An 18,610-nucleotide genomic window follows, 5' to 3' on the forward strand; every position below is an offset into this window, starting at 1 on the left:
TAAATCTGTTTATTTTAACTGAGTGATAGAACAGTGTGCAGTGACTAGACGCCTGGATCCCCTGGCCTCATGTCTAACATTCTTGAAAAGTTTGTATGTGTAACAATAATACTATAATAAAAAACATGTGTCATAAAGCTTCATCACTGCTTAGTTGATGGAATACGTGGGGGAGCATAACACAGAAGTGCCAGGCTTTCATTAAAAATTGTTTGCTATTCTGTAGTGCAAAAATGTGTCCATACTTATTTTTTTCTTCGGTAGTGTCTGTGTTGGAATCCATTCTGACCTGTGAAGCTATGAAGAATGGCATGCCAACTGTTTCACGGCTCTTACAGATGCCGTAAGTGTTAACGTACTTGTTCCATGCTCATAATAATATTTTTAATTCTATAAGGAGGAAGAATCTTTTTGCTTGTTCCTTATCTGAAAGATTTGTTCCTCATTCTGAGGGATGTGTAGTGTATCCCAAGTGAGGGTTTAAAATTGATGGACTTCATAGTCCCATTGCTTGTGAACATGATAGGTGCTCATTTAAAATTTCTGTCTCTCGGGGTGCTGGAGCTGTTATGAGTGTGTTTTACTTAGCATGGCGTTATGGTTTCAAATGATGTAGCTATTAAAGCAGAGCAAGCACGATTAAGAACATATACAGGTCATTTAAAGTATTTAGATTAAGGAATGTTTTTGTGTGACCCTTTCAGATCTACTTCAGTAGATTTGGCTATCAGTTCACTTACGACTTAGGGAAATAAATCTCTAGCTCTGCTCGGCAGTAACATTTAGACGGGGTGAAAGCATTGTGCAGAAGTTCTGGCTGGTTTCTTGCAAGGCTGGCTTAGGGATTCAATGAAGCATAAACAGAAAATATTTCCTTCCAGGCTGTCCTCCTGGTGATGCAGTGAAGTAGTAACGGCAGACATGGAGCAAGATTAGGATGCAGCAAGGGAGCAGTGTCAGTGCATGACTGGGCTGGAGATCATACCTGTCTGCAGTGCCATCCTTCCTGCAGCTAGGAGACAGCATTGCTGGGGAAGTTGTCTGCAGTCACTGCGCTGTGACGTGTCATCAGCGTGCTGAGCACAGAATCACAGCTCCTGGTGGGCTTGCTTTTTGTTAGTATGAGGTGCCACAATCGTGACCTCATAAATGACAGATAGCCCGTATCTAAATCTGGGTCTGATCTCACAGCATATGGATTGCAGGACGATTAGAGCATGCTCCAAGAGTCATATTTCCTGGTTGGGATGGGTCCCTGCAGTCGTGTCCCAACCTTCTGTTCCTTCTGTTCCTCCCTTCCTCTGCTCTTGAAGGAAGCAGGAGGTAGAGAGAAGAATGTGTGGAGAAATTCTTTAAGAAAACTGTGAATACAGGAATATCTAAGTGTTAAAAGATGTTGAACAAACAGTCTATGCCTGGCACTACCTGCTATGTAGAATATGTACTACGTTCCCTTCATACTCATGCTCTTTACAAAAGTGTTTTTCGTAATGTGTAATGTGATGAATATAACTTAAATATTTGTTAAGCTATTCCAAATAAACTATGAGTTTACTTAATTTTGCAAGGATCAGAAAAATCAGAAAGGGGCAGAAAATTGCCCTGTAAACAAGGGTGAGCTGCTTTTTTTTTTTTTTCTTTTTTTTTTTTTCTTTAGCCTTGTTTTAATTTGATTTATTTCTGATTTTTTTCATGGACTACTGATTTTACAATCTTGATACTATATTTAATTTTGTTTTCTCTAGTGTAGAACTGTGATAACTTTCCATAGTGAACGTCAACAGAAATCTCAAATGCTTATTTGGGAGTCAGACTTGGTGATCTCTTTCTGGGACAGTTTTCTAGTATGTTCTCCAGAACAAAGTACCTTGAAATGGACTAACTAGTTGATTTTCAGACTAACATTGCCCTCTAGTGTCTTTGTTTTGGATGGAAAAGTATTAATCGTTTATGCTGTTGCTGATGGAGGCAAGAGTGAAGCTGTTAGCGTAGTTGCTTTAATTACCTTTGCCAGAGTATGGACAAGAATGCAGATATTTTGAAATGTTAAGCTTGCTCACTGATCTTTTACGTGGTTCTTGTTAATGCTAAAATAACAGTTGTGCTAAGAGTTCACCTGAAAAGATCAATGATTTCTTAGGTGAAATTTAAGTAAGGTCCCTGGCAACCTTGTGTTATTAAGGAATCAATGTACTTAGAAGGAAAAAAGCATTTGTTTTGGGAAGCTCTTGTCTGCCTTTGATAATTACAGCCATTCTTTCAGCTTTCAAAATACTTCCTAGAGTCTTGCTAATTCTGCTGACAGTAGTGGATACGTTCTGAGGGCTCGATGCTTCTACTTATAAGAAGGGCTTAGAAAATAAAAAGCAGTACATCGTCTGTGGGGGGAAAAAAAACAACAAGAGTGAGGTAGGGATGAGAACAGAGAAGGAAAAGAGGAAAGAGGGAGTTAGGTGAACAGTACCAGGAGTATTCCCTCTGGTTCTGCCTGTCTCTTGGGAATAATGTTTCTTTTTTTTCTCCCTCTTTTTTTTTTTACCCACTCGCAGATTATTCAGTGATGTCCTGCTAACAAACTCTGAGAAACCACAGTTTAAGGTAAAGTTGAACGTTGATTTGCTGATGTTTGTGGAAGCACCAAGTTGTGGGTAGCTACGCATCAATTAACAAATAGGGTAGAGGACAGCTGGCTTTACTTGGCTTTATGGTGATTCCCATTGGTATTTGGATTCCTTTGCTGAATCATACCCAAGAAAATTATATCAACCCTTAGAAGAGGGGCACAGTGTGACCCGTGAGTGATTCAAGTGTAGCTCTTGTATTGGAGCTAATCTGCACGATTAATCATGGTGCCCTACTTCGCAGCCTCATTTTGCTCAAATTGCTAAGGGCTGTGGATAGGTAAGACCACTGGCACGTTGTAGCCAGCTGCAGTGCTGCGACTTTCAGGGAGCTGCTTTCCCACTGGCGAACTGCCCCAGAGCACTTCTCGTAGCAGGCATGTGCTGCATGTCTTGTGGTGGTTGGCCTTATGGCATTTTGGGGATGTGACCAGAGTATCAAAATAATTAACAGTCCCTGGCTTTAGACAGGCAACGTGGTCAGACGGATGGTGAGTTTTGAGCAGTGAAGTTGTATTTTCCTTTATCATATTTTGTGCTATGATTTTTTTCCCCATTTTGTATTAGGTTCCTACTAAGCTAAAAGAGGCATTGAAAACTTCCAAGGAATGCATAGAAAAAAGATTAACAGAAGAACAGAAATTGGTAACTATTGCATTTCTTTACTGTATTTCCTACAGACATTGTTTCCTCTTAACACATTTAAATGGGGAGCTTTTACTCAAAGTGATTTTGAGCAACAAAGGTTTTTATCAACAGATTTGCTTTCCATAAAATACAGTATTGAGGAGCTGTAGAACAGCTGATGAATATATGGCATCATACTGTTTTAAGTGGTGCGACTTCACAGTGACTCCTAAGTTAAAGGATCTTTTTAACTGCAGTGTGAGGCTCCATCCTCTACCAGCAACAGTAAAGATTCTTTAAAAATGAAAAAAGAAAACTGAATATGCAAAGTGACTGCAGTGTTTTTTCTTGCATGCCAAGCATACGCCTTGCCCAAGAATATTTGAGATCTTAACATTGTTTTTTTGTTGTTGTTGTTTTCCCTGAATTTTGAAGATTCACCAGCACAGAAGACTGACAAGAGCACAGTCTCATCATGGCTCTGAAGAAGAAAAAAAGAAAAGGAAGATCTTAGCAAGAAAGGTAATCAGTCTTTAAACAGGTTTCTCACACAGAAAAATTATTGAATGTGTAGTATGAACAACCACGGGTGTGCTGCTGTATTCTGTTTTGTGCTTTTCTGTACTGCTTCCTTATATGAAGTGATAACTTTTCCTAAATGGTAGCTGACTTGTATATTGGTTTAACCTGTTTGAGGTTACTTAATGAAAACAGTCTTAGTTAATACCTAATACACAGGTAACAGCCTGTGCTGCTGCTGCTTGCTGCCTAGTGGGGGTCTTGGAGCCTTTTTTTGTGCTTCTATAGCACACTGTCTGTATTTCTGATCCTTTTTGTTGGGTCAGTTTTCTGCATTTCCCTTGCTGTCAGAGGGTTCTGAAGTTGTCCTTTTTGCTTGCCTGGGGATATTTGAGCACATTACTGCCACATGTTGGATGCAGGGAGAGCAGTGTTGGGCATTGATAAACCTTGTGTGATGCAGATGGCTGTTAGAAATCTCTGTGTCAGCTCAGTCCTCATCAAGGAAAGAGGTTATTCATTTGCACCTTCTCTTTCTTTTGCTTTGTTTAAAGAAGTCAAAACGTTCTGCCTATGAAAGTGGGGAAGAACACTCAGCAAAATACAGCAACTCAAATAACTCAGGTAACTACAGAGAGAAGAGTTTGCTTCTACACAGCTATGACTTTTGTTGTTGTTATTGCTATAATTTTCTGACTTAAAAGATCCAGGGTCACCATCAATTTACATGGTAATATTGGACTAGCAAATCCTGACAGCACTGTTTTGGGTATTTAATAATAGATAAACTGAGGGCTTTAAAATGCCAACAGTTTTAGATTTTCAGCTACCTGATATAAAACAGTGTGTCCTCTCTTCTGTGCTCCATTCCTCAAAAAAAAAATCAAAATCAGTGTTTTCAATCTGTTTGACATTTGAGTGGCATAATAATACCATTGATTATTTGGGCCGTTCAATGATGCAGCCTTCAGAGAGAAACTCCAGGGTGATCTGTATTCTTTAGTAGGGTATTAAGATGAATGAAAAAATATCTCTTCAATTGCTGCTTCAGTGTCAATTTCTAAAACAACAGAGCATTTGACAGGTCCTATAGTTAAAAGGAATGGTCTGTACTAATGAAAAGTTTGACAGATTTACCTTGCATGGTTAAAATGTGTCTGAAATCAGCCTATTGTGGAATTGTCTGATATCAGAATAACTTGTAGAGTACAGCAACTGACTAAAAATCATCTCTTAGAAGGAGAAATGGGGTGCCATCCATGCAATGGCACAACTCTTAAGGAAAACAGAATTTGGACGCTGAAATCCAACAGCCTAAGCAACAGAAAAGAAGGGTTTCCCATTGAGGAGTACTGTTGAGTGTGCTTCTAATGTGTTTGGACCTCCTCTGATAATATGTGCCATAAAGCCTCTCTGTTCAGATTGGCTTGGAATGACCATATCCGTATGAATGGGAATTTATCCCAAGTTTTCAGTGGAAGCAGGATTGAATCATTAATCAATAAAGTTGGCCTGTTTACAACAATCTGTCTTGTCTGCCTGTGTTGAATTTTGTATCACAGCTTTAGTTACTAGACTGTTGTTTTATTTAGCAGGCTCTGGGGCGAGTTCCCCATTAACATCTCCATCATCCCCCACTCCGCCCTCTACAGCAGGTAAGCTCAAGAGTCATTACAGTGTCTGTCTTTTTCTTTGTGTTTGTTTTTTTTTTAAACCTCCCTAACTGTATTATTTCCAAAGATGATTAAGGGATGGTGATCTTCAAGGATGGAACACAGGAGATGGCATTTATCTTGTATCAGACTGAGTGTGGGCATTTGCTCTCTTTTGAGGGCCATAGAGAACTTCTTAATAGTTTCTTTTTGTTTAATAATCTTTTCTTGTGGTATACCTGTATGATTTACCAATGGAGTATAAGTGTTTGTTTCAAAGTCTCTATTAGTCTGGCCCTACCAGTATTGCTACCTTCCAGACGTTTTCTGGCTTTCATGTTGCAATGTACATTTGTTCTGATGTTAATGGCCAGGGCACTCTGAAATGTTTGTTGATCCCTTGTTTTTGTGTATTGTCTGTTTCACACCTGCACTACTGTGTTGTAATTTCAGAGGTTTTGTGTCTGACAAATCGAGTGGGTTAGGCTGCATAAATCTCTTCTGCACTAGCCCACCAGTAGAGCTGCTTATGCAGAGAAACAAATCAGAAACTGATTTGGGTCAAAAATAAGCACTTTATTTTTGGCTGGTTCCCTCTTCCAATTTGCTAGGTAGCTGTGCAGACAGTTTTGCTAATGTTTAGGACAGGTGGTGGGATGTGGTGCAGAATCTGCTTGAGTGGGCATCGCCAGAGATAAAAATACTTGTTTGTAAATCTGAATATTGAGCTACCGTGGACAGGCTTCAGTCAGAAAGGCTACAAAAGCAGCGATGGGAAACATTAACAGCAAAAGATGTTAATGGAGTATATATCTGGAAGGGAAGCTGTAACGTTGTCTGTTATGACAACTCATGCCATACAATTCCTACTCATAGGAGCTCTCTGTAGCGTACAACTCGTTAACCAAAGTGAGGAAGTCAAATTTGTTTGCTGTGGGTGGTCTTTCAAAGGATGCTACAGCTTGTGATTTTGAGTTTCAAATCATTTGTGCTGAAATTCAAATTAGTCACTTCTCCTTCATGTTGAGAGCACGTTGAGGTGTATGTTTTCTGAACTAACTTCTTCCAGTTACTCTAAACAAGTTAATTACAGTTATTGTGTTGCACAGTAACAGCTCTGTTCCCTGGATGCACTGACTCCTAGCTGGAGGGTTTAGTTCAAGTTCTGTACACTTTAAAAAGGAAGTAGCTGAAAACGCAAAAGAAGATTCCATGCCTTCAAAAGGGGATTTAGAAAACATTATTTTCCTTTCTGAAATAGGACTACCTTTTACTTGCATTTTGGCTTTAATGTGTGTTGGAACTTGACTGCAAGCTCTTTCAAGGTTTGAGTATGTGGTACAGGTTTGTGTGTAGACATGGCTCAAATGGCTGAAAATGGCACATGTTCTGGCCCCAAAAGTTGGCTCTGATGTTCCCACCCTGTCACAGTGTTGGTGGTCGTCCTGCTGGCAGTGTGCACGTGGGGGCTTTTAGTGATCTGCCCCATGTCTGATGTGGTGCACAGTACCTGACCTGAATTCAAATCAGGGTGTGCTTTAGTGGGCTGATGGTATTGATGCATTTGATTTGGCATGAATGCAAGTGTCACCATCTCAGGAATGCTTTTGTAAGTAGAATTTACAGAAGAAACTTCAGATACTAGCTCCAAGAGCAAGGTAGTATGTTTGATTTTTCACCAGCAGCATTGTCCTTGTAGCTATTCTGTGCAACTGTGCTGTTCATGACCTGTTGCAAGACTCACTGGCCCCATGGTAGGACTTTTTGTGTGTGTGTGTGTCAGTTGATGCATCTGTAGCTTCTCTCTCTTTTTTTCCTGTTTCTTTTGGTTTACTAAGGATATGTCCACAAGCAATTTTGGTTTAGAGGTAAATCAGTGTGGTGAGGTGACCCTCAAAAGGGGAATGAAGCTGTCAGTCTGTCTTTCTGGTTTGGTTGTGGTGTGTTGGTATCATGGCATGTTAAAGCATCTTGCTGATATAATGCCAAACCAAATAGAAGGCTGATAGGGAAAAGCGTATCCAACAGAAGCTTCTGCCCCTGTGGCCTGTTCCCATCCCAGTCAGTGTAGTTTGTGGGTATGTACAGAGCCAGAAACACCGACCAGAGGTAAATGGGCTCCAGGCTGCCATGCCCTGGGGAAGGAACCTCATTCGGGGCGTTTCTTGCACGTAGAGATGTGCTTCCTTTCTGAACAAAGTGTGAGACTTCGCTTGCAGTGGAGTGCTTGGTGTAGTCAGTGCAAATCATACTACAAATGAAAATGAGTGCAGCTACAATCGCTGCAGCTGTAGGATTGAATATGTTACCTGCTGTGAGGGGAGAGGTGTCTAGGAGAGAGGTGGATTCCCATGGGAGTTTATTGCTGACTAGAATGTTTTTTTGGGCTGGTTTTGTTGCACATACCTGGATAACTACCATCGTTGAAATGCATTCATTAGATCAATGAGCCTAATGTAACTTCTGTGTTTCTGACATTCTCCTGAATGTTTGATTTATTTTCCCCCCTCTACTTGCATACTTTTGTCTACTTTGCTTCCTTGGGAGTCTATTACTTTTCTTTGTGGCTAAGATCAGAAGGGATGTAGAACACTGTGGTAAGGGTTATTTAAAACTTCACTACGTTTTCTCTAAATCCAGTAAGCCCATAAAATTCCAGTCAGCCCATAAAATTCCAGCAAGCTCTATTAAGGTAGAAGTTTGGAGGGTGCCATTTTGGCCAACCCCTTCTGAATCATATCAAAAAATAGTATTGCTGCCCTATGCTTCCCTGCAAGAATGAAGTGAGAGAGTTGTACTTAACTTTAGCTTTTTCTGTGCCAGTTGTTCTGAATCCTTCAGTATGACAAATGTTTCCTAAAGAGCCATATGGTGCATCTTTTCTGCTCTTCAGCTGTCTATAAGACCATTTTAATGCTTTAACAAGCACTGTTCTTGAGTATCTCTGATCCATGCAGCGTAAGTGTAAATACAGGTGTTAATATGACAGGACGTGTTCCACGAGCTGAATGAATTTCATCTGCTGTGGCTAATACTCCTGCGGTTTTCTTGCTAAATATCTCTCAATGCACTTTGATACTGTAAAGCTTGAATTATAGCATGTGCAATTGAAAGTATGTGTGTTGCATTTGCACATCAGGTATAATAATCCTTTATAGCATGGAAAACGGTGGTTCTTTGTTCAGAATTCACAGCATTGTATATGTAATATGAAAAAATCAATCTGCTATCCCCCCGTATTTTTCAGTGAATGAGAATGTATTAATTTTTGTTCTAACCTTTCAGCTAACGCTGTCTGTTTTTCTTACTTTGACACGAGATCCGGATGATTAACTTGTGTCCTCTCTCTTTCTCTGCTGTCTTCAATAGAGCATGCATCATTTTGAACGTGAATTTTCGGAAAAGTAAGCTAATGCTGATTTATCTCTTTAAAGATGCTCTGTTTCTGTATGGGAAAGTTGAATGCAAATCTTAAACTTGCTTAGTATTGGGAGGGAATAGAAGAAAAAGATCTGAACGCTCTTATGGATTATTTTAATGAAATACAGCATCTTTAAAAACTATCACTAAAATGATTTTCTTTGCATCCCATTCTCTCAGCAAATTTTAATGCTATTTGCACAATTACTGTCACTTTAAATTCATAATTAAGTTTTTGTTTCAATTCAGGCATCAAGTTTACAGCATCTGATTTACTTCCTATTCCTTTTAACACACTCTCTTAACAAAAATGTCCCTGTAAAAAAAACCCTTGGTAAGTTCTTGTTTGAGTGTTTTATTCTTATAACTGTGTAAATGAGTAAAGAAATGTGTTTGCAGGCAACTCCTTCCAACATATGTATTGGAAAGGGCTAGTGATAACTGAGCACTTGTCTGAAATATTTTCCTGGTAGATAAGGGAAAATACTTCATTGTTGGGTAGAACAATTTTTTTGGTAGATGTAGCTGCATACAAGTACACTGGAGTGAACTAAGATTTCCTTTGCACCACTCATGGCCAGAAGGGAAGGACAGCTTGGTTTTGCTTGACTAATTGAAATGAATGGATTTGAAGGATTTTCAGAATCAAGCTCTTAATTAACAGGTTCAATATGTAATGGTAACAGCTTGTCAAATGCTATCTTAAAACCTGTGTGTTTTTATGTTTTAAGGCAGAGATAGGGTGTAAGATCTCCAAGAGTTTCTTTCAACTGTGTGATGTTGTTGGCAGCACAATTTCAATAATATTTAGTCCTGAGGAACTTAATACCCTTCCAGGAAGAAAGATGGCCTCTCCCCTTACTTCCCTGTCCTTTATGACACCATTCTAAAATAACCAGACCAAAATCTGAAGGTAACACATGGAAACGTGGCCTAATATTTCTATTTGTATTCCACACCAAGTCCTTGCCACTGTTCTCATGATCATTCCCTATTGTGTCTTGTACAACTACTTGCATAACCTCTTTGATCTCACCTTGCTGCTCCAGCTAAAAATCTTGTCTTTGTTCTCTACAACTCTTGCATCTCTTTCCTAGAATCATTTAGGTTGGAAAACACGTCTAAGATCATCTGGTCCAGCTTTTAAGCAAGGTCACCTCCTTTGCGATGAGCTGTTCTTGGCTCTTTTACAGCTGTTAATCTGATCCCAAGTTTGATGCTAGCGTTGGGACACCAGTCCTTTGTGTTGTTCTGCTCTGACCACTTTAACCTCGAAAGTGATTACTTTAACTGTTCTTGGTCTTGTTCTTCTTGTGGCAAACTGTCAAGTTTTGCTTTGCTGTGCTCTACTGTCAGTGTGTATACAGCCGTGAGAAACAGGACTCTAGCCTAGGGGTTGATTTTTCCAGTGTTTCTAATAACAAATTGACTGACATCTTTGGCTACTGTGAAAACACAGGCTTGGATACTGAGATGACCTCCAGGCATCAATACACAATTTGCTGTTTCAGTTCATGCTAACATTGTGCAATGCTCTGATTACTTAAGGGAGTAGTTGATCCACATGCAACGGGCATGTTAAATTGTTCCACTTGATGTCTGATATTTCTGCTAAGACTTGAATATTCCTTCTGAAAGAGAGGAACGTGAAAACAAGAGCCCGATACAGACTTCTGTTTTCTTGTCACAGAGGAGGGTTTTCGTGCCAATGAGAATTTCTTCTGTGAGTCTGAAGTGCTGTAATCATAGCGTGTATTAATGTTCATTGGCAAAATAGAATGCTTTGTGTAAATACTCTTTATTTTGAGCTTGGTACCATATGGTAAAAGTCTCAAAGAATGGTACAAATTGAAAATGAGGGAGCTCTGAGTTATGACTTTGATCTAATACTACTTTGTTTTATTACAGAAGCTTCTCTTTTACTATTGCCTGTTAGAGAGCAAGCATTAGTGAGAAACTGAGAGGGAAGCAGAGCCCAGAGAGTATCTTGACTCTATTTTGTTTTCTGTGGCTGAGCTTTATCCATTGAATACTTCTTGAATCCGTGTCACACAATTTCCATTATACCAAATACTTCTTGGTGTTTTCTTACTTCATAGCAAGCATTCCTGCTTCAGAAACCATAGCCTATTGTTTGGCCTCATGTTGTTTGCTCTTTTGTCCCAAAGTATCATAGTTCTTGCCGCTTACCAGTTTACTCCTCTTTGCAGGATACATTTACCAAAACCAAGTGTTGGACTGTAGATGTCCTTTGTCTCTAGCCGTATTTTGGAGTAACTCATGAACTAGACAACGGAATTGAAGTTCATCATTCAGTAATCCTAAAATCTTAACCCGTATGCCCCTCCTCATTCCAGAATATAAGAGAAGACAGGCCCGTCATTCCCACACAGCTGGGGATGTGCTGCAAATGCCACCTTCACGTGGTTGTCTTGTGGAACAGCACGGGGTCACCTCTGGCCTTTGCTCTTACTCCTGCCATTTATCTTTGATTACTTGTGTAGAAATTATGGTGTAATGTGCAGCAGCTGAGTTGCACAAGAGCAGGGGCTTCAGGAGAGTAGCTTGGGGCAAGTCAGGCCATCTTCTTGGATCTGAGCTGCCAGGATCCTCACTGCTGGGTTAGATGCCTGCATGCACAGCTCAGGTCTCTGGCATCCCAGCCCTCTCCCTGCAAGTTGTGGAGGTTGAAGCACGATGAGACAACACGAGAGGGATGTGACTGGGGTCGAAAGCAAGGGCCACACTGCAAGGTGGGGGTATAGGCAGAACGCAAGTGGTGCGAGTGGCAGATTGTTGTGATTCATTTGGCCTCTGAAACAAGTGTTTGCTTGTTTCTCCATGGCTGGATGGTATGACAAAGTGTAAAACATTTTCATAAATCCTCTATCTGCAGTTAGGCTCTAAAAATGAAATATAACCTGACCAGTCATCACAAATACCACAGCAATGTGGTCCACATGTGTAACCTTAGTCACCTAAATATGGTTAGGAAGATTTGCTCCCAGTATTTGGTTCTGTTTATGACCCAAAGAGCAAACTGCTTCACCGGGGACAAACAATAGAAACTGAGCCTGGGGAGCCCTGTTAATTGATCTGTTTCCCTCAGTGCATGATCATGTTTGAGTCATGTTTAGCATCCTTGCGTACTGAGGCACTTCAGGCTTCTCTTCAGAGGTGTCTCAGGTGACACGACTCCCCTGCAGATAGAGGGATTTGATCACTTTGGCATTTTTCACCCGTTCTGTTCTTCACACTGCACTTGCTTTCAAGGGATGACATGACTAGTGCAGGACTGACCTAGTCTGGCTATACAGCCACAGCGCTCTGCGGCAGGACCTCCTTGGCATACTCAAACGACATCTTCTCTCAACTCAACAGGAGCATCGTCGATACCCCCAGCACCGCCACCGCCGCCCCTGCCACCAGCAGCTCCTCCTCCAAGTACAGAGGTGCCAATGCAGCCGAGCCCTCAGCCCGCTGTCAGCGCAAGCCGAGGAGCTTTACTCAGCTCCATTCAAAACTTTCAGAAAGGAACTCTGAAGAAAACACAGACATGTGACTACAGTGCTCCCAGGATCAGCTGAGGCTACCAGTTACACCAGGATTGAATTCCCCTTCCCCTTCCTGTGCTGTCTCGGAACAAGCCCCTTCTGCGTGGCGACCTTCACCAGCATAGAGCGGCTAACCACGATGTAGCTCCGTTTTACCCCTCTTTCAGCTTTCCTTGAGCAGCAGCACTACACTGTGTGGATTGCGTTGCCATGCTAAGTACTCCATTCTTTATTTGGTTTTAAGAACTTTCTTTCTCTAGCTACACGATCAGGGCTGTATAGCTGAATAAAAATTTGGAAATAGGAACGTCCATGATCCAGGTGAATTGAAGCACTTTTTTTTTAGTTGTTTCCCCACTTTTCTTTTCAAATTACAGGAATCTAGTTTTAGTCTGCTCTAAGATTTTTCAGTACTATTCATATAACTGTAACTCATCGAACTGTAACGCATCGAATCAGCAAGTTTTGTTTTAGGTAATCCAAAAAAATAAAACCAACCCACCAAACCAACCTTTAAAGTACACTGCACAGGTGAGGGAACTGGAGAATTAAATCTTATTCCCACCATATTTGTTGGTGGAGTAAAAATGATGTCTCAAACTTGTTTAAATGGACATCCTACCTGCAACTCTAAAGGAAAGTTTTTTTAAGTAAGGAAACAGTTGAAATGGGAGTTAATAGGGCACCGGGATATTATTCATGATTTAGTTAAATGGGACTTTACTTCAAGTTAATTTTACAGTTTAAACTTTATTGAAAGATCCTTTTTGATTTGACTAAAACCTTAAATTGCACTTTAAAGGATTATAAATAATCCACTTTTTAAATTCAGATACATCAGTGTTTGTTACTATGCAGAGAATGTCTGTACAAAGTTTCATGTAACCTGTGATATTCAGTCATTTTTATTAAAATGTTAATGGAATTCCTCCTGCAGTGTGGTGGTGGATGTGTTCTCATAGAATTTTGCCTGCAAGCCAGACTTCTAAGAACCTAATAGCACTTCTGCTACCAGGAAATACCCTGAAAGGTATTCCTGGCTTGTAACTGAAATAGGGCTTAAGCTCTTCTGGCTGCTTAAGAGAGGTAAGTATCTCCTCTCCAACACTGCAGTGGAAAGGCAGCTTTTCCTGACTATAGAGCAAGTCCTGCTGCCCCACCTGCTACAGGCACTGCTTACTCCCTTACCAGGACAGTAACAGAAGCTGCTGACCAAAACCTACCTGTCAGGAATAGCCCCTTAGCTAAACCCTGGTATGTGGTTGCAGCCTAAGCAGCTTAAAAGCTACCACAACTATTTCCCAGCTCTTCAGCCACAATCTGTGCAACTACTACTTCTGAATAAATAGTTTATTACCCAAGTCTGAATAAAATACCTTTTTTCCCCAGGTAAGAACTATCATTTGAGCATTTCATTGTTAGACCGTCTGGCAAGTTAAAAAAAAAAAAAAAAACTACATAAAAGCAAAAACTATGTGGTTTATCACTGTATATGACAGCAAGTAAAGAAAATGTAGGTGACAGCTAATAAAGAATAAATAGATAGTGTTTCCCCTTGCGTACCGAAGAGGATCAGGATCTTTATTTAAGCTTTTGTGCAGAAGCTTTTCTGTATGATGAAAGAGTACTCTTTGAACTAAGCACATTAGCTAGCTCTTAACCCATACACAGGCTTCCAAAGCCACTTTGTACAGATAGTTGCACTTGTTGAAAGCAAGGCTTTGCTCAACTCCGGTTTGATTCTTCACCTTCAGTAAGCCTTGCAAATAGATCCTAGAGAGCTGTGCAGCATTCCAGGACTAAATTCAGGGTGAATTCCCCTTTTAATACCATTTCGCACTCATCCACCATCACAGTCAGTTAAACACAAGTAGTCTGGTAATTATAAGCGAAGCAGAAATTCAAGTGTTTTTTTTTTTTCCTTCCCTTCCCTGTGAATTTTGAATACGTGGAGAGATCCCAGCGCACCTGTACAGCTGATAGAAGCTGACTAACAGACAAGCATTACCACATTGTTGCTTATATCAAGTGTGGCTTAGAGGGTAACCCTGTTACACGTAGCCATATAAATACTGGAGAGATCGCTGTACTTTACTGTACAAAAGAGTGTAGCTATACAACAAAGTTATGCATACAACTTGCCTTACACCATTAACACTTTTTAAAGCAGGACTTTAAAACATGTATTTACAACTCAGATATTCAAAGTTTTCTTCACTGCAAATATTATATCCTTCACTTGAGGTATGCAGTTATCTTCTAAAATTTTTGCATAAGGCATAGGAACATCCGCACCGGTAACACGCACAGCTGGAGCATCCAAGTAGTTAAAGGCAGATCCTGAAACAGAAGACAGCTGTCAGTTGCTGTGTGCTATAGTTTTCTGTCAATTCAGTGTTTAAGTCTTAACATACTTCCAACGGTTTTCTTCCTGCAGTTCCAGATAGCTGTTCCTGCTTGTTTATCATCACGCAGTACAGTTTAGACAGAAGGTTTAGACAAAAAGTTACCATCCTGCTTCTCACAGGCAGACTCCTGGGTAAGGTTTACACCAGAAAACCATTTGAATCAACCATGTGAACATCATTAGAGCAAGACAGCTATGCTTAAGCTCAGATACAATACCAAGTTTCTCTTCATTTGGCTTTATCAAGAAGTCATCAGAATTTAGACTAGGAAGTGAGAGTAACTTGTATATTGAAAAATCTCAGTACCTTCCATGATCCTGGCACAGATTTCAGCTCCTACTCCAAACTGCGGCCAACCTCCTTCTACAGTTACAAGGTGGTTTGTTTTTATAACGCTTGCTTCCACCGTTTCGATATCCATTGGTCTAATGGTGCGCAGATTTACCACCTGAAAAAGGCACCGAGTGAGTTTTGTTATGAGCTAAGCCTGTCATTTACTGCTGTTTGGGTACCGTGCCCTCTAGCACTTTGATCTAGTCTGACTTTGAGGATAAGACTTAAAGTTAGTAATTTCATTAACTTTATCCTAAGAGAGACTCTGCAGAACAGTTCTTGGTGGTTCCTGGAAAGTGTCAGACAGATGGGTCTTGCTATCTATAGATACAACCACGCTGATAGGTAACATCATTGTTCTGCTTATAGAGAGCCCGATCTAAATATTGTTAGTGGTACTGCCTTAATTTTATGATGAAAAAGTCAAATGCAGAAACGTGTAACACATGCTTAGCTTGTTGACTGCTAAGGCACTTAAAATACAAGAAACTCACAGCTTATAAACTGACATTTTGCGGAGTCTGAACAAGGACACTGTTTGCCTTTTTGCCCTACTCCAGGGAAAGGGACAAGCAACAGAAACCCCACACACCTCGCATTCTACACCTTCTTTGGCCAGTACAGCAGCTGCTTCCAAACAGTGTCCAACAGGTCTTGAGTGTGACACTAATGTAACGTGAGTTCCTAGAAAGAAATGTTTAAAAAGCAAATAAAGACTTAAAGCTTTTCTCTAAGCCCTAGATTCTTTTGAAGGTGGCGTTAGTATTCTCTTGTAAATTGAAGTCCCTTTCATTTAGTTGAAATGTTAAGTATTCCACACTTGTACTTAGCATGGAGAGTAGTAGTAGGACTACGTGAAGATCTTTTAAATCAGAGATCAGATATTTAATAGTTTTTACATTTTCCCTTTTGAGCATTTGTATCATTCACTGGTAAATTATGAAGAAAGAGGCTAAAATGCTACAGTGATCTTACTCATTTTTGAAAAAATAACTAAAGGTGAAGAAAAAAAAAGTTTCCTTGCACAGCACCTACACTATTTCCTATAGTAAAGAACAAATCTTTTAGAAAGGTGCTGTTTGAAATGAGACACAGAGAACCAGGTAATTTTTCTTTATACAGGGAACAGAACAATTAAGTATACCACAGTACAAATAGCATTGATATTTGAAACACTTTCCTGTGTCCCTGAGGACTTTCCTGACTCTTTCTCAACAGCTGAATTTTAAAACAAACAAAAAGCAACAGTCCCCAGGCAGTTCACTTAGTAAGGATACAAAAACCATGTTCTTGACTTACCCTCCCTTTCTATTTTGGCTTTTCCAATTGGAACAACAAAATCCTTTGACTGTGCCTGTTCAGACATTTCAAAGGGAACACCATACAGCAATTCGTTTTCCAGCATCACAACTAGAACAAAACACATTTGGATTAACTCGTACTCCTGGAAGAAAAGGACTGTGCTTACGAGGAACTGTATTGCAGCAGACTAGCTCAAGATACTGACTCTATCCAGGCAACAGAGACTTCAGTACATTTGCAGAAGCAATAATAATAACAACAACAATATCAAGTCTACTCATCGCTACTGAATCGTTTTTAAAATTGTCTCAAGTTTATCTTCAAACATGATAAGGTATTTAGCTTTGGGTACATGACAGTGATGGATCTATACACAAGATTTAAAGAGCTCCGTGTATTTCTTCCTTAAAAAAACAAGCAAAAAAACCTGACACAAAATATGAACTGGAAAGCATATGCTGATAAAGGTAACCGACTTACAAAGCCTTTGTTTTTAAAAAGGTAGACTGTAAAATTTTAGTCTGTACACTCATTTCCACAAACTACACTAAAGAAAATGGGAAAGGTCACGATCAAGAGCTATTTCCATAGAATTTCTAGTTTCAGAAAGGTTTGAAATTTTGCACATGTACTTGTGAGAAATAAAAACAAAAGTGACCCTACTTTTGGTTAATGAGATTCAGAATTTATCATCTGAAAAGTGCACATAGACACTGTATATATAGGAACTCCTCCTGACTCATCTCCCTCATTTTTAACTCCTTTACGACAGGTCCATAAACACGTCTTCTAAGCTTCCAGATCGGTACCAAACTACCATTAAAGATAGAACTGGCAACAGTACAAAATCAGAGGCTACTGCTAGCAAGCCAAATGACCACTAGTATCAGCATCAATAGACCTGAGGTGTTTTTAGGTTGAACAAGATATATATATATATTTTCAAAATGAGGCAGAATGACTGCTAGATACCACTGATCTGGGTTCACCTGGATTATCGTCCCGGATTGCCGCTTTCAGCAGACCTTTGGCATCTTCTGAGCTCCACGGACTAACAACTTTGAGTCCCGGGCAGTGCCCGTACCACGCCGCGAAGCACTGCGAGTGCTGGGCAGCCACGCCAGCGGACGCCCCGTTGGGGCCCCGGAAGACGATGGGCACGGGGATGGACCCCGCGGACATGTAGCACGTCTTGGCGGCCGAGTTGATGACCTGATCGATTGCTTGCATGGAGAAGTTGAACGTCATGAACTCGCACACTGGTCTCAGCCCTGCCTATTGAAGTCAGATGAGAGGTTGGTAAGTTAACAAAAAGCGGTTTGTTTTAGGTTGTAACGAAGAAGGAATGTGAGTTTACAGACCATGGCCGCTCCGACGGCGATTCCCGTGAAGCCCATCTGCAAAGAAACAAACGGAGGGTGAGCGCCGGGGGCACTGAGCCGACCTCCTAGGTGTCAGCCGGGTGAAGCCGTACCTCAGATATCGGCGTGTCGATGATCCTCTTGTCCCCGTACTTCTTCCACAGCCCCCTGGAGATCTGCGGGGCAGCAAAACGCCGTCAGCCCCGCGGCTGGGGCGGGGGGGGGGCGACCCACCGGCCCGGTAACGGCAGCCGCTCACCTTGTAGGCACCGTCGTACTGGGCCACCTCCTCCCCCAGCAGGAAAACGCGCTCGTCCCGCTCCAGCTCCTCGTCCAGCGCCTGGTTCAGCGCGTCCCTCACCGTCACCTGCGGGCGGCACCGACCGGGGGTCGCCGCGCTCCTACCGCTCCCGGAGCACCGGGCTCCCCCTCTCCCAGCCCTTCCCCGGGGCTCCCCCTCAGGGGACGCTTCCCCTTACCTGTATGGCGGCGGCGGCGGAGAGGCGGAGGCCGCGGCGGGGCTGCAGCAGCAGGCGCCGTGCGGCGGGGCCGTGCTGCGGGAGGCGGCAGCCGAGGGGCGCCAGGAGCCGCAGCGCCCGGCCCGCCGCCATCTTGGCCGTGTCCTCTGCAGGGCGGCGGGAGCAGCGCGGCCCCGCGCCCACTTCTCGCGAGAACTCGCCTCGCAGTGACGCCGGGTGAAGGGAGGCGGCGCCCCGCCCTCACCCGACCGGAGGGGGCGGGGAAATGGGCGGGGCTTGAGGAAGACACGCCCCCTCCCTCCCGCCGCCCCGGTCCGCTCCCCCCCCCCCCCCC

At 41.7% G+C, this 18,610-nt stretch overlaps 2 protein-coding genes across 11 annotated transcripts in view; one reads left to right on the top strand and one right to left on the bottom strand.

The window, feature by feature from the left end:
- PXK (PX domain containing serine/threonine kinase like) overlaps positions 1–13,318 on the top strand; it is a 33,702-nt gene extending 20,384 nt beyond the window's left edge. For 2 of the 10 annotated variants that reach the window (XM_035337967.1, XM_035337975.1), the window contains 7 exons: positions 265–343; positions 2,550–2,598; positions 3,189–3,266; positions 3,684–3,770; positions 4,322–4,391; positions 5,360–5,422; positions 12,221–13,318. In XM_035337967.1, coding sequence (XP_035193858.1) covers positions 265–343; positions 2,550–2,598; positions 3,189–3,266; positions 3,684–3,770; positions 4,322–4,391; positions 5,360–5,422; positions 12,221–12,426 — 632 coding nt within the window. In that variant the 3' untranslated portion in view covers positions 12,427–13,318. Of the gene's footprint in view, positions 1–264; positions 344–2,549; positions 2,599–3,188; positions 3,267–3,683; positions 3,771–4,321; positions 4,392–5,004; positions 5,295–5,359; positions 5,423–8,788; positions 8,824–9,088; positions 9,174–12,220 lie in introns of those variants that run through there. The other 8 variants (XR_004754192.1, XR_004754193.1, XM_035337970.1 and 5 more) reach the window with 8 other exon arrangements.
- Positions 13,319–13,936: 618 nt separating this feature from the next.
- On the bottom strand, positions 13,937–18,423 carry PDHB (pyruvate dehydrogenase E1 subunit beta). The gene is made up of 10 exons (XM_035337976.1): positions 18,356–18,423; positions 18,277–18,322; positions 18,057–18,164; positions 17,911–17,973; positions 17,798–17,833; positions 17,426–17,711; positions 16,434–16,544; positions 15,727–15,818; positions 15,108–15,249; positions 13,937–14,733 (listed from the first exon to the last, which is right to left on the bottom strand). The coding sequence occupies exons 1-10, from the start codon at positions 18,406–18,408 to the stop codon at positions 14,588–14,590; spliced, it is 1,083 nt and encodes a 360-aa protein (XP_035193867.1). The 5' UTR covers positions 18,409–18,423; the 3' UTR covers positions 13,937–14,587.
- Positions 18,424–18,610: the final 187 nt, after the last annotated feature.

Source organism: Oxyura jamaicensis, chromosome 12 (assembly GCF_011077185.1).
Source record: "Oxyura jamaicensis isolate SHBP4307 breed ruddy duck chromosome 12, BPBGC_Ojam_1.0, whole genome shotgun sequence".
Classification (NCBI taxonomy): domain Eukaryota; kingdom Metazoa; phylum Chordata; class Aves; order Anseriformes; family Anatidae; genus Oxyura; species Oxyura jamaicensis.